At 40.0% G+C, this 14,558-nt stretch overlaps 1 protein-coding gene across 4 annotated transcripts in view; it reads left to right on the top strand.

The window, feature by feature from the left end:
• Positions 1–14,558, top strand: part of pde10a (phosphodiesterase 10A) — a 66,562-nt gene that overhangs the window by 16,681 nt on the left and 35,323 nt on the right. Inside the window, exon 1 of one of the 4 annotated variants that reach the window (XM_074646268.1) lies at positions 5,232–5,687. The exons of 2 other annotated variants lie outside the window; for them this stretch is intronic. In XM_074646268.1, the coding sequence (XP_074502369.1) occupies positions 5,624–5,687 (64 nt within the window). In that variant the 5' untranslated portion in view covers positions 5,232–5,623. Of the gene's footprint in view, positions 1–5,231; positions 5,688–14,558 lie in introns of those variants that run through there. One more of the 4 variants, XM_074646269.1, reaches the window with a different exon arrangement.

Genomic DNA, 14,558 nt, shown 5'->3' with positions numbered 1-14,558 from the left:
ATATTGTTGACAGAGAAAAGAGTGCGCACTGCCTGTCCAGATTGATACAGATCAAGCCAGAGAGAGTCCTGGCTGGCGGACATTTTGAGGTTTGATTGGGTCTGTGGTGCTTTTATTCCAACGGTATCCAAATAAATAAAAAAGATACTGTGACGCAGATTTAGCCACAACATGTATCTGTTGACCTGTCTGTCTGCCCTCTTCTGTAAATATATATTTTTTACATTATCCTCAATGTAGCACAATCAACAGGGACCAATAGTGGACTGTAACAAAGTACATTTACTCAAGTACTTTACTTTAAGTACGAATTTAAGGGACTCCAAATCTACATTATTCTTCTGCTGGACTAAATTTCGATTAAATTTGCACCTGCTTTTACCTTGTAGCACTTTGAGGTTTATTTCAAATGTAAAGTGTGCTACAAATAAAATGTATTATTATTATTATTATTATTATTTCAGAGGGATATGTTGCACTTTTTACTCCAAGTATTTGACAGCTATAGTTATTAGTTTTATTGCAATTTAAGGTTTTACATACAAAACATATGATGAGCTTATAAAATATTATATGATGCACTGTTATAAATAAAATTACCCAACAGTAAATACAATTACACTTGAAACAATTGCAGCTTGGTTGGAGAAAACAATTTGAAGATTTCACTTTGTGCTCTCGTCAAGTATATGAGCAAAGAAATCTTTAATGAAAATAATTATTAGTTGCAGCCCTCAAGCAGCTGCAACAGTAAAATGCTACTTTGCAATTTGCATCAGTGATAATAAACCCTTTGATCCTTTTCATAGGCCGCGGAAGCAGCAGGGTCAGGGAGGGGGGTTGGCGCGGCCCGGGTGACTTTTGGAGTCTGATTTTATATTTTTAGGAATAAAAGCCTGAATTGTATTGCTGTTTTCTCTCAAAAATTTTACTTTAAAAGAGCTAAACGATATTGTTAGCGTCACCCACTCCCACTGACTGCTACGATGCAATTTGACATTTACGGCGCCGAACGTAGTACTGAAATGGAGCGAAGGAGATGGACAGGCAGATAGACAGACGGAACACGTCATGTTGCTTTGCGTGGTTGTAAAGAGAGCAAGAAAAAGCTGCAAACAGCAAACAACAAACAGCAAACAGCTGTTTCCACGCGCCTCCCCCTGCTGATTTAATCTTTTATCTAGTGCTACGTTCGTATACAAGTGCTCTGATTAATAAATGTATTCTTTAATTTTCAAACAGTATTCTCATGTTTTTTTAGTTACTTAACCTTACTGAGGCTATTGCATGGTTAAATCAATAAATTTAATTTTATTCATTTTTAACAGCCCCCTCTTCATCCTGGTGCATGGCCTTGGTGTCGTTGTCGCACTAAGAAAAGTGCTCTGTGATGTTACTAACTACTCATACATCAGTAATATAGGTCTGTGTCTGTTTCAATGCAAATGCTCCCTACCCCCTCCACGTGCCTTGAAATTATGGTCCCTTCCATGGTCCATGCTTTACATACATTTTGATAATAACACAAACTTTTACTTGAGTAACAATGCAAGACTTTTGACTTTTACTGTCAGGAGCAACATACTAAATTGTGTTACCATCAATAGAGAAGCTATACAACTGAATGTTCCAGTGGGACTACATTATCATCACATTGTGAAATGAAAAGTAATTAGAAATGCATTCATCAAAATCGTAAAATGTCAGGGTCAAAGGGTCACAGCGAGTTGATAAACTAGTCCGTCAACTTGCCCGCCAGAGATGCCAAGCGGCTCCCAGCAACCAACAGTGTGTCCCTAACAAAACGCAGCTTGCTTTGTGTACTTAAAATAGTACGGGCAACATGTGACGGCTCAAGATTTGCTTGGATCATTCTGTTGCTTCTGTGCCATTTTGAAAGATAAGACTCCTGTGTTTCATATACATTCAAACAGAATACCATTTTACGCCACTGTGTGCAAAAATACAACTTTCTGTGTAGATAAAACCAATACTTTCGTGCAATTTATGTTTCTATTTCATACCAATTGGACCAATCTAAAGATAGTTGAAATATCAGTTTGATTCAGGTCAAGCCGGTCAGTTCACGTCCTGTTATGTAATAATAATCATTTAAACGTTGAAGTGGTTGCTGGATCAGAAGGGTTTACTGGTGGGTCACAGGCAGAGTTGTGGCGTCCCTTGTGATCTACCGCATTTCCCTATAAGTTCCTCATCCATAACCGTCTCACATAAGCTCATAAACTTCCAGTCATGAACTTTTACTGTGAATGTTTGAAAGCATTTGTTTTCCATCTTAAATTTCCATGCATAAGCTACTTGAAGTGCAGGAAGGATGCACAGAGGTGAGCCCTGAAGGGGCTGAAGGAGCTCTCTGATTAACAGGCATGAACGAAAATGTGAATTCATCAGATTCAAATGTGTATCTATCCTCCAACGAAAGGCTGACAATGTGTTGCGTGTTAATTGTTTTATTTCACCTAAATGGCTGAATTGACTTCCCTTCAGCATTCAACCTCCCAAATTCTTGTGCGTTAGAAAATATTACTAGATGCATGCTTTATTGCAATAATATTACACTTCACATAATCAAAAGGCAGCATGTGAAATAAACAGACGTGTCTCTGTAAGATGCATTCCTCATTTAAGGGCTTTTCTCATCGGGCTGAAAATGGAGGGAAAAGCGACAGAGTGTGTCAGAGAGAATCCATTATGTTATACGTGACCTCTGAATGGACCAGCTGCTCGAGAGTGTAGGAATGCCTGTGATTGATAGCACGCGTGCTGACGCAACCCACCACAGCTCCCACACCTCTCTCTCTCTCTCTGTCTCTCTGCCGATATGATCAGTATACGCTGCGGCCATGAGGGAGTCTGGCACGCCGTATGCCGTATCATGTTGCAGACTCAGAGCTGTTGAGGTGCACTGTGAGCGCTGATAACACAAGCACACATCTAACAAAGGTCGCGGAGATAGGGAGCGCACTTCATTTGGAACTTGATGTGGGATCCTCACTTAAACTATTCGCACAGAAACAAAAAAGATTAGCTATTTAAACAGGAATCATTCACTAATCTGAACTAAGATCTTTATGTAGTCTGTATATTATGTGTAGTTTTGCAATTTATAACAAATAATGTGTTCCCCGTCAGGATTGTTTTTCTCTACCAACTTCCTGTAAATGTGTCTCTTTTTCACATGGACATTATTAGTGGAAATATAAACAGCAGTGGTGATGCATTGCGTGGCTAGCTTTAAAGCAAAAAAAACTGTACAGTTAACAGGAACTAAGTGTGGCCTTAAAGACGTCAGAGGCGGTTCAAACTGTTACAGGAAATCCTCTGACTAACATGTGAATCTGAAAATAGCAAAAAAAAGAGGGGGGTAATTCTGTCTTAATTGTAGAAACCAAACGATTGTTCAGCATTCTTATAATTGTGCATCTGTGTATTCAGCTTCCATTGTTTTTTCTCCAGTCAGTGCAGAATGTATCATCTGGTTGACCTGAATTTGAGGTTAATTAGGTTATTTTCTATCATTATCATTATAGGATTTGATATTATTAGTATATAGGATTATAACTCTCTGGTCTAAATATTTCAGTTGCACTGCAGATGTGCAGATTTTGCAGTCATTTGCAGAGTTGGGCTTTTTGCTGAAGGGAACAGACTACATTGATTTATTTCATCGTGCCAATTCAAGGCGATATTTACAATTATAATTTATGTAAATGTGCGCCCGGTGAAATAAATCAATTGAATGCATTCCTGTAGTGAATGCAAGTCTCTGCAGATATTCGAAGTCAGGGGGCTGAAATATCAACGGTGGTCCAGAAAAAGTCAGAAAGACAAATCTCATTTACTTATCACAAAAGAACCTTATGTAAAAGCTCAAGATAGATAAGACACGAATTAGACCTCGGCATGATCAAAGTTTAGAGTCTAAACTTTAGACTGTCCCTGCTCGCTCGCTCGCTCGCTCCCTCTCACACATGCACACATTGTTTGAGTGTTCTGTATGTTAAATATGCTTTTCTTTTGCTGCATCATAATGAAAGTTTGTTCAAATCAAAATTTATTTTTACCAGACAGATCTCTTTTTTTAACTATGAAAGACTGTTCTTCTGAATGAAGGTGCACACAGTTTTAGTTTGGTATTAACCAACTTAATTCTGCAGATCCCTATTTTTAACTCTCCTGAGGAGGTCAGAGGTCAGGGTCTACTCTACACCTGGAGGGAATTCAGTGTCTTGCTGATTGGCTCTGTCTGCAAGATGCAGCAAGATGCTTTTAAACACTGCTGGACCTTTTTTAGGCATTGCATGCATGCATTGCATTGCATGACGCTCCATTAATTTTGTCCTGCCATGCTGTAAATGTGGAGGTCGGTCTGTCTGTCGTCTCATCCTTGACCACTGAGCCGTGGATCAGAGAAACAGCAGCCGCGTGTCTCTGGAGAGCTCTGGGGCATTGCGCATGGCTCGGCTCGGCCTCCTTTTACGCAGCAGCCAAAGTCAGGAACAGGAACAGCAGTTCAACAGCGTCAAGAGTGCGCTCACCAGACGCGTCAAGTGCGTAAAAACACCGGAAATAAACACGATTTACCCTTCAAAATAACAGATTGGTGTATAGAAAAAAAACTTAGTGGATGAAATCTTTGGAAATATTGGTAATCAGCGACTTTTTTTTTTTTTAGAAGATGAGACACATTCTTAAGCGCTCTGTCGTGGTGTATTTATGAATGTTAACAGTTTAATATCTCACATCAAGATTGTGCATAAAGGCCAAGTTAGCCATATGCATCAAACTCTGTTTAGAGGAAATTCTTGAAAATTCTTGATAAAACATTATGTTCAGTATTCCTAACAAGCAATATTTGCACTATCTGTTTTATATCATGTTTATTTTTGTTTATAGCTTATTTTGTATATTGCATATTGGTAGAATTTCGAATTTTTTTGTATTCTTATTTTAGTCTAACGTTTTTATCTATTCTTTTGTTATTATACTGCTTATTTGCACCAACAAAACCAAAGCAAATTCCTAGTGTATACCTCTTACACCTGGCAATAAACACGATTCTGATGCTGCTTCTGATTTTGAAGGCACCCTACATAATCATGCAATGTGGCTTTTATTTTGAAAACTAGAGCAGAAGTCGTGCTAGATAGTTGTGGCTGACTTGACACAGTTGCGCTCCTGTCTTCCTCTCTCTCTCTCTCTCTGAGTGTGTGTGTGTGTGTGTGTGTTTACCCCCGTGTCTCTATGCTCCGTGCTCTCCACTCCTCCAGTCTGCTGCTGCTGCTGCTGCTGCACATCCACAGCGGAGCCACCACGCCGAGGAGGCGGGCCGACTGTAGCTACACCTCGGCCAGCGGTGCTCGGTCATAGCGCTGGAGGGGGAGGAGGAGGGGGGGCAGCACCACACTAAACCGTGCACACACACACACACACACACCAAAAGCATTGAGGACACCATCACCATCACATCAACGCATGTACTGGAATAGTTTTTTTTGTTTTTGTTGTTTTTTTGTGCCCGAGACGCACCAATAGTTGCAGCTGCAAGAGGCGCACTTATCTCCGGAGCTCCTCTCTCTCATTGTGCGCTCACTATCCCGACATGGAAGATGGTCCGTCTTCAACAAGCTGTTTCAGAAGGTTAACGGACTGTTTCCTGGGTGCAAGTAGGTGTTTTTTTGACTAACAGTGTTTAAAGAGTGAAACAAAAATGAAAAACTGAAATTTGTACGCACAAGTCCTGCAGGCGGTGCGTTATGTGCCCATGTGTCTATACCCAACTTTATGAATGACAGATTGATGGCTGATCTGGATGGGTGGGGACTTCATTGAAAGGGGGGACCGGGCAGGATTTGGAAAATGTAGCGTGCGTTTCTACAATCCTTTATAATAAAATATCGAGCTGGTTTATGATGAGCTGGCATGGTCTATGATGGAGAGGACAGTCAGCAGTGCTGCAATAAAAAAGACATGACATCAAAAAGCGAGGAGAAGTCTGCAGCTTGAACCGGAGTGATTATAGACTGTGTACATACAGTTTAACTTACAATAAAATTAAAAATATATATATATATTCCTGTAGAAATTTGAGTTCAGGGCTGTGGTTCAGGGTTAATAGAAATTAGTTTATTATTATAATTATACCAAAAAATATTTTTCATATTTATTACAATACTTTATATATATATATATATATATATATATATATATATATATATATATATATATATATATATATATATATATATATTCTAAAGCTAGTTATATATCCATATAAGTTATACAGGTTTCTTATTCCATAGCTTTGATAAATGTTTAGTGTCCTACAAAAAAATCATTATGGCTTTTATGTCAGCTGTTATTTATTTAATTATCTAGGGTACTATTTATAGATTTTAAGGGCTGAGAGAGAGCCTGGGTAAAATGCATTTCATTGCATTTCACTGTACACTGTACTTTTAAATGCATATGACAAATAAACTTGAAACTTGAAACTTAATTAATTTTGATTTTAATTTTAGATATTTTCTTATTGTCAGAGGCAGGTACCATCCACAGTTGTTTTATTATTATTTTTATAAAAAAAAGAAAAGTAAATATATTGAAATGATTAGTGCCTGCATAAGAAAAATATTCAGAAAGTTAAGTGAATGCATTTGTAATTTTCAGTAAATATTCACATATAATATACTTATTATTTTATTTATTTATTTATTTTTAATTTTTATTTTATTTAGTGAAGCAAGACACAACAGGTGAAATTTGACAAGACAAACAGAAACAAACAAAAGAGAAATAAAACTAAATAACTAAACTAAACTAAATAAAATACATCGGGTGACATGATATACTTATTATTACTTAATATTTTTTAGCATGTACGTGCTTTTATCTGGTTTTGTATTTTTGTAATATTGCTGTGGGAAGTTCTACTTTAGGAGTTATTGTCATTTATAATCTCTGTGATCGTAACTTACACTGTCTGTATGCCCACATGAATAACTCCATCAGTGGCTCCAGCTGTTTAAGTGGCACCTCAAGTGACCTTTAGTGGCAACCCTGTAATAACAAGTTAGCAGTTTGGGGCCTGGGATACTGAGTGACGCCAAAATACACACATAGCAGTAAACTGCAGTCGTGGAATGTATTATTGAGGTACAGTATGTAGGTATCCCGCCCTCGGACTGACCAAAAAAGGAGAAGAATTTGAGATTTCACAAAGCTTCCAAACTCACAAAACAACAGTAGATGCGGCTGACTGAATATTCAACTGTCTTATACTGTTTTTTTAATTCTATAAACAAGTCGTTCACAAATATGTTAACCAGAGAAAAGGTTCAACATTGACTGCCTGCTTCTACTTTTGCTATAATTGTCATTATGTGAGTATCATAGCTCACATTAAATGTTGCACTGTACAGCTGTCAATTAATCTAGATTAAATGTAGGATTAATTTGACACACTGTTTGCCTTCTCACTGCATGTTTCCCTGTGATTGGTCTGGGATCAGAGAATAATTTGATTACATTTTATTCACACATGAACGCACACATGTATTTCTGTTTTTATAGCACTGTTCACGTAGACTTTTTGTGTTAAAAAGTTCTGTTTTGTTCCCTGGCAACTGTTAATTCGTCATTGTTTGTCCTTTCTGGTTGCTGGACTGTCCAACAGACTCCAGTTTGTAAGACGACGTGTTGGCTCATTCACTTTCTGGTTGCTCATGTGATTCTAACTAAGCAATGAGTTAGTCCTGGGGATATTATAAATAGATGTTTGTAGCCTCACGTTGCGGGGAAATATAGAAGCGTTTGCATTGTTTGTGGATAGCTGTGGTCAGATTCGGAGGTCAGCCAGGGTCAGCCCTAATGTGATCTCTCAGGCATTTTCAAACCCAATTGGTTGTCGACGAATTGCTTAACTCGGTGAAGAAGGCTGCATTGTCAGGCAGGAAGTGTTCACGCTGGACATTTCCTGCCCCACCGCATGCCTTCTCTCTCACTGCGAGGACTCCTCTCGGCACAGTCACTGAATATATACATATAGTGTTAAATATGATTTAATATGAAAATTAAAGCTTCATTGAAATTTGAATGGCTAAATAATTCCAGATGCTAAACGGTCTCTCTTTGTGATTTGTCTTGAGTGTTTATTTAAACTCTCAGGAATTTCAAGCCAAAGAAAATTAGCTTGTTATGCAGTTTGAACCCATTTTTTTTTAATATATCAAGATCTGTGCAGGACTGGATCGGTGCCAGGGCACAGTGCACGATCTGAGCGGCGAAACAGATGACATTCTCCTCAAGGCGTCCGTTGACCCCTCGTCAGCTTGTCGTGGGTTGGTATCTGAGGGGATGGGAAAAGGCCACATGCGTGTAGATTTCTTTACAACTTGTCCTCGTGTCAAGGCTCATAAAAGAGCAGGGCGCTGGAGAAGATGCACAGATCTGTGGTTCTCATTACCGGGTCCCTGTTGGCCCCTCTGCAGAGCGGCTGCAGAGTTCAGCATCAGTCCAGATGTGGAGCGGAGGGAACATGACCCCTGATCACTGATGTGGCTCTAGGGGGGGAACGGAGGCAGCGCTACATCAAACCACCAGTTAGGGTGGGATGTTAACTCCAGCTTTACTGTTAAGGCTGTGTGATCGACCACCGACTGGCTGTCGTTCGGGGAATGCACAAGAAAGTTTTGAGTTGAGTTGAAGGTGAAGGTTGACCTGCTGTGTGTCTGTAACTGCAGTCAGAGAGTGTTGCCGCTTGCCTGTGACGACACTATTAGGCCGTGGATCAAGGGACATGCCTTATCTACATCTCAGTTTGCCATTTATAGCCCTTACCCTTTACGTCTAATGACCTGGACCATGGAAGTGGAAATAATGCAAATTACATTTCCATGGAAATCTCCACCTCTCTCTCTCCCTCTCTCTCTCTTGAGTGTGAGGTGTGAGCTTGCATGTTTGTGCAGCGATGTTTGTTTTCGCCATGCGGGGGCGTGTCTCTGGAAGTGATCGGACTGCAGTTGAAGTTCAGGGTGAAACAGCGTTTTCTTAATTTGACACCTTTTCACTGACTGACTATTGATTTAGCCGCACCGGTCACCTCACCCTTGGTTGCTGTGGAATGTGGGGCGTGTGAGAATATATATGTATATGTGTGTGTGTGTGTGTGTGTGTGTGTGTGTTCCCCTGCATATGTACATACTCGGGTTCAGCGGCACAAGCCCAATGAATAAGTGAGGTGAGCATTGGGAAAGGAGTCAAAGCGTTTTCATCTTTTTCTCCTCTTTGCCGCTCACTGAATGTCAGTGTTGGACGCTGGGCTGCAGCCCTCCCAGAGATAAGATAAGAACCACATGCTCTTCCCACCTCCTGGCAAAGGGAGTCCCAGGCGGACCTGCTGACGCACGCACTCCCCCTCCCCTCCCTCCCCTTTCCTGCCTCAGCCTCATGTCAGGAAAGTGAAAAGTAGTACCTTGGCAGTTTGCCCTTGACTCTCTGCCAGAAGGAGTGCGCTTCAAGAGAAGTGGTCTTTTCCCTTTTTCTCTCGTGTGCATTTTTCATCCATGTGTTGCCGGGGAGGAACATCTTGCTCGCTAAACATCAGCGCCGCCGCCGGGGTCGGCCTCTGCCATTGACATCGCCGCCCGGCATCGCCTGACAGGAGCGCTGAAGACACATGTTCACTTCTGTTCAGGCGCCTTCACACAGGCTGACTGCTTCATGGGAAATAGAGATGAGTGATGGAGATAAGGAGGAGTTGGCTGTTGTTTTTAGCAGCTCTTAAAATGTCCCTATATCTGTATATGTGAGTTTATTGTTTCAATTAAAGCAATACTTTCCTTTGGCAGTCCCTCCAGGAATTTGCAACCTTACATTACACTTTTGTCTAATTCTTGCTGTAAATCTACATATTTATATCCCTTTTTTCTGCACAAAATACTGGTAACCCAAATAACAGCTCAGGTCAAATGAAGTCACACCTCACTCTCGACTACAGTATCCACCTTCCTTCCAACTGCCTCATCAATTTTCTATTAGCTAAGACGTTAAACAGCCCCCAAGGTGTGTAATGTGCCTATTGCACCCAACAAGCTTCACCTACCAAACCATCTCTGACCCCTAAAGTTAACCATCTCTACCCTCACACCTCAAACTAACCATTTTACGGATGTAATTGGACGTTGGACAACAAATATGATCACCATTACCATGACTGTTTAAAAAGTTACTCAACACCAGGCTGTTCCACCTGTAACCACACTCACCACTGATGTCACAGTGTCCTGATGTACACCTGCGCATCACTGCAACAAGGTTAGGAGTTCAACCACTGGAGATTGAAAATCGTCCACTATTTACTGCCATTTTATTGACTAAATGTTTATTTGATGAATCAACAAAGTAATTTGACGGATTATCCCTTTAAAAACGGACCTATCGTGGGCGGAGCATTCATTTTTTTGCAGTGGAAAGCTAAGGCTTCTGTCTTCGCGTCATCAAGTTACTATGTTCACCTAAATTACAGTGCAACCTTTATGGGATTTACAGAGCATACCTTGTGATATGTGGATGGTTTTTCTCTCATCACAGACACTTATATTGAGGAATTCAGAATTTAAAATAGAATCAAGTTAAAAAGAAGTAAAAGAGGGAGTTGATCAGCAGTTGAGGATGTCCAGCGCAGTCATCTCTGTTCCTCTGTCGCTCTCAGATGAAGACTGAAGTGATGAGAGAGGTTTAAATCAAACAAAATGTAAATTGTGAAATGGATACAGAGAGAGAAACAAGGCCTTGCTTCACAGGAGTTTCTTTTTTTCCCTATTCTCTGAAGGAGCTTCCTATGAAGAGATGCAGCATCAGAAATACTCTCTCTGACGCTTTCCCTCTCGTGTGTCATTGATAAATGTTGACCTGTTTTAGTATGACTTGTGACTCATCAGGCTGTTTTCATACACCATTCCTATATACCTACGAAAAGTAAAGCACTGTAATTCGTATATATCCCATGAAATCAATTTGTATGTAATCCACGTAATTATGAACCAGGAAGTATAAAGAGGGACAAATGCCATGTAGGGAGGAGGTCGGGGTGGATGGGTGGGTACGCCCAGGAGACTGGTGTTTGTACCCCGTGTGAAACCAGAAGTCAACGTTGATTTATTTGTCACGTAACGTCCGTACTTAAGTAACGCACTTCTGGAGTTATTTTAACCCAAACCATGATCTTTTCCTAAACCTAAGTCTGTTGTCTAAACCTAACCAAGTTGTTTCCTGTGAAGACTGAAGTCTATTCTGAAAAGACTGGAGTGAAAATTGACACGTGTGTCACGTGTTGCTGGACATTCGTAGGAAAACGCACGAAAAATGAGGAACAACCTTTCGTTAGATATCATACAGACTCGTTGCGACTCATATATGACATCTCACCGCAACTGACTCAGCATCAGATTTCAATGCTGGTGCTTCTTTCAATACTTTAAAGTTGCTTTTTTACTGCAAAGCATGAAAGAATATTTATTGAAAACACATTTTATTATATGGATGGAATGAATTACTTACAGTTTACAGCATCTCTACAAGAATTTTACTTTTCCATATGAAATCAGACCATGCTTGATGCCTGAAATTCCACATAAATACCACAAACTGTTGCAGACACAATATATAGATACCCAGCCCAGGCTGGCTGTAAACACATTCCCCGTTCACACTGAGAGTGTAGAGACCCAGACAGACTGTGACTGGTTTGGCCTTCCCTTCCCAGTCCCAGGGTGTGGTGTGCTGCGCTGTGCTGTGCTGTAGTCAAGATAAGTGTTATGCAACAATAGCTCACTGAACATGAACTCAGGCTTCAGTTTTTACACAGGAAGCCCAAGTCTGAGTCAGGCACAAAAATCTCTGCCAACTGGGCTTCAGCCGCTCACAAACATGCTGCGCAACAATCTGCTTCCCGCCTATACATTTGTCTGAATGGGCGCCTTCATTTCGACTCATTTACGCACAGAGGTGGGAAGTACATTTACTCAAGTACTGTATTTAAGTATAATTTTATGCGACTTCTACATAACACAAGTATTTCTACTTTATGCTATACTTTTACACCACTACATTTCAGAGGGAGATATTGTACATTTTACTCCACTGCATTTATCTGACAGCAAATAAAGATTAAGAACACATTGTGAAAGACTAAACCAGTGGTTCCCAACCTTTTTAGCTTGTGACAGATGTTTTCATTTTAATAGCCATTCAAGGCCCAATTTTTCACCAAAACAATTTAGAGAAACGTCCAAATTATGAATACAAAAATTTGTAAAGCAAAACTTTCTTTCCTACCCTATTAATCATCTCGTAACCTTCCAGATTTATCTCTTGACCTTTGGAGGGATCCTGACCCCTAGATTGGGAACCACTGGACTAAACTACTGTATATAAAGTACATAAACTAGCTCCATTTCCACAAGCAACAACAGTAAAATGCTACTTAGTCATCAATGTATCGGTATTAACAATCAAAAATATATATTCTAATATATCACATGTCACATGGGACTTTTTTTCTACAGAGTACTTTTACTTTTGATGCTTTTAGTACATTTTGTTGATACTACTTTTGTACCTTTTACTTCACTAGGATTTGAATGCAAGACTTTTATTTGTGTGTATTTTTACATTAATACTTAAGTACATTATCTGAATACCTCTTCCACCACTGTTTAAGCGTAATCATTTTAAGTAAATGGCGTTTATCCCCTGCTGCAGCCTTTGCACAGCCTACAGTATAGAGACAATTTAACGATGTAAACATGGGAAGACAAAACTGAAAGTTAGTTCATGGATTGGCTCAAGATTTCGGAAAATTTGAAAATGGAACGAATCTAAAAAAGAGCCTGTTAGATGATGGGGATTTTTTTTGTTTATGTTCAGCGTGTCAGACATTGTGTTATCTTATCTTGATGACGCCATTGTCTTCAGCAGCGTTGGCTCCAGAGGGAAGGAACATTTTTCTGAGGTAAAAGAAAAAAACACTCTGGTCAAACCAGTGACCAAGCGTTTGCTTCTTCTACCACAGCAGTCTCTCTCTCTCTCTCCTGATTGAGTGAGCACATGTGGTTCCCAGTCCATTCTGGACCACAGCATGTGGGACAGATCTGGCTGCACCTTTGATTAGCCGTCGTAGTCGCAGGCCCAGGACACTGACGCATATCCCACAGCTCTGAGTGTCACTGCGGTCACATTAGGTTGAGCTGTGGCTCGAAAAGACTTCAGAAAGGAATCAGAGGGGAAATCTGTAAGGTCGTCAGAAAGACGCAGGATTTTAGCAGGACAAAAAGTGCCATCGATCACCATCATGCTGCAATATAGTGGGTCAACCGGTCATTCTTTGACTTTTTACAATAACCAGTGATTTCTTCTTCTTCTAAACTGATACAGATAAATACTTAATGTTTCTAGTTGCCACCTGAACTAACTGTGATGCTTAGAGCAGATGCAGACACAGCTTTATCAGGATCTGTACCGATACTGTTTAAAACTGTCTGCACTCACTTGTTGAAAATATGTAACACTGATTTGCTCTTACATTTGTTCAAGAGGAAGTCGACCCTCGAAGGCTTTCCTGTCGTATGCACATGCTTCCGTTAATGCATCATCGTGATATTGTATTACATTGGATCATCATAACAAGGTTTAGTAGGATATGTCTGGTGATTTTTCATATTGTCAGAAAATACAGTGAGAAGACCAAAACCAACCAAATGTCTTGCTACCTGAAATAACCACAAGAGCACCAAATATGTATTAATCCGCAGCTGAAAATAGTCCCCAACAAATGCAGTATTTACTCCTGTTTGAATCCTGTATGATCAAAACTAAAATGCTCAGCTGTTTTAGGAAATGATTTAGCCTTTTTTATTTTATTTTTTTTATTTGAATGAAAGCATATATTCAAATGGGCATGGACTAACACTTTGTTGGTTTCGGTCATTTTATGTGATATATAACAAACGGATAACAAAAATATTGATTATGGCCAGCCTTAAGCAATTATTGGCCTGATACTGATTTGCTGACAGATAGTAAATGAATGTTAGTAAAAACTAAAATGTGGTCATGCTTTCATTCCACATTATTGTACTTTTCAAAAGTCCATCAGCTGAAGCAAAAGTTAAGGGTTGAGTCAGGGGTCAGAAATGAACAGTGGCTGTTCTAGAGAGCCATGGTTTGCTCTTTCTTTACCAATAAGGGCGCTCTCACAAGCCAACATTTAGTCTGTTTTAATCGAACTCTGGTGCGGTTTGTTTGGACAGTTGTGAATGCACTAATCGTACGCTGGTGCAGAACAAAACAACCGGTCCGAGACCGCTTGCGAGAGGTGGTATCGGACCGTTTCCAAGTAAACCAAAACGCAGACTGCCTGCACGGGCATTAGCTGAGATGGACACAGGTAAACGACTTGACCTGCTTGACCTCAGGACTGAAGAGAACATACAGAATATGATAAATAATGTCCACAAAAATAGTGACGTTTGTGAAGT

The sequence above is a fragment of the Sebastes fasciatus genome, chromosome 9, assembly GCF_043250625.1.
Source record: "Sebastes fasciatus isolate fSebFas1 chromosome 9, fSebFas1.pri, whole genome shotgun sequence".
Classification (NCBI taxonomy): Eukaryota; Metazoa; Chordata; class Actinopteri; order Perciformes; family Sebastidae; genus Sebastes; species Sebastes fasciatus.
This window is presented reverse-complemented; position numbering and strand designations above follow the sequence as displayed.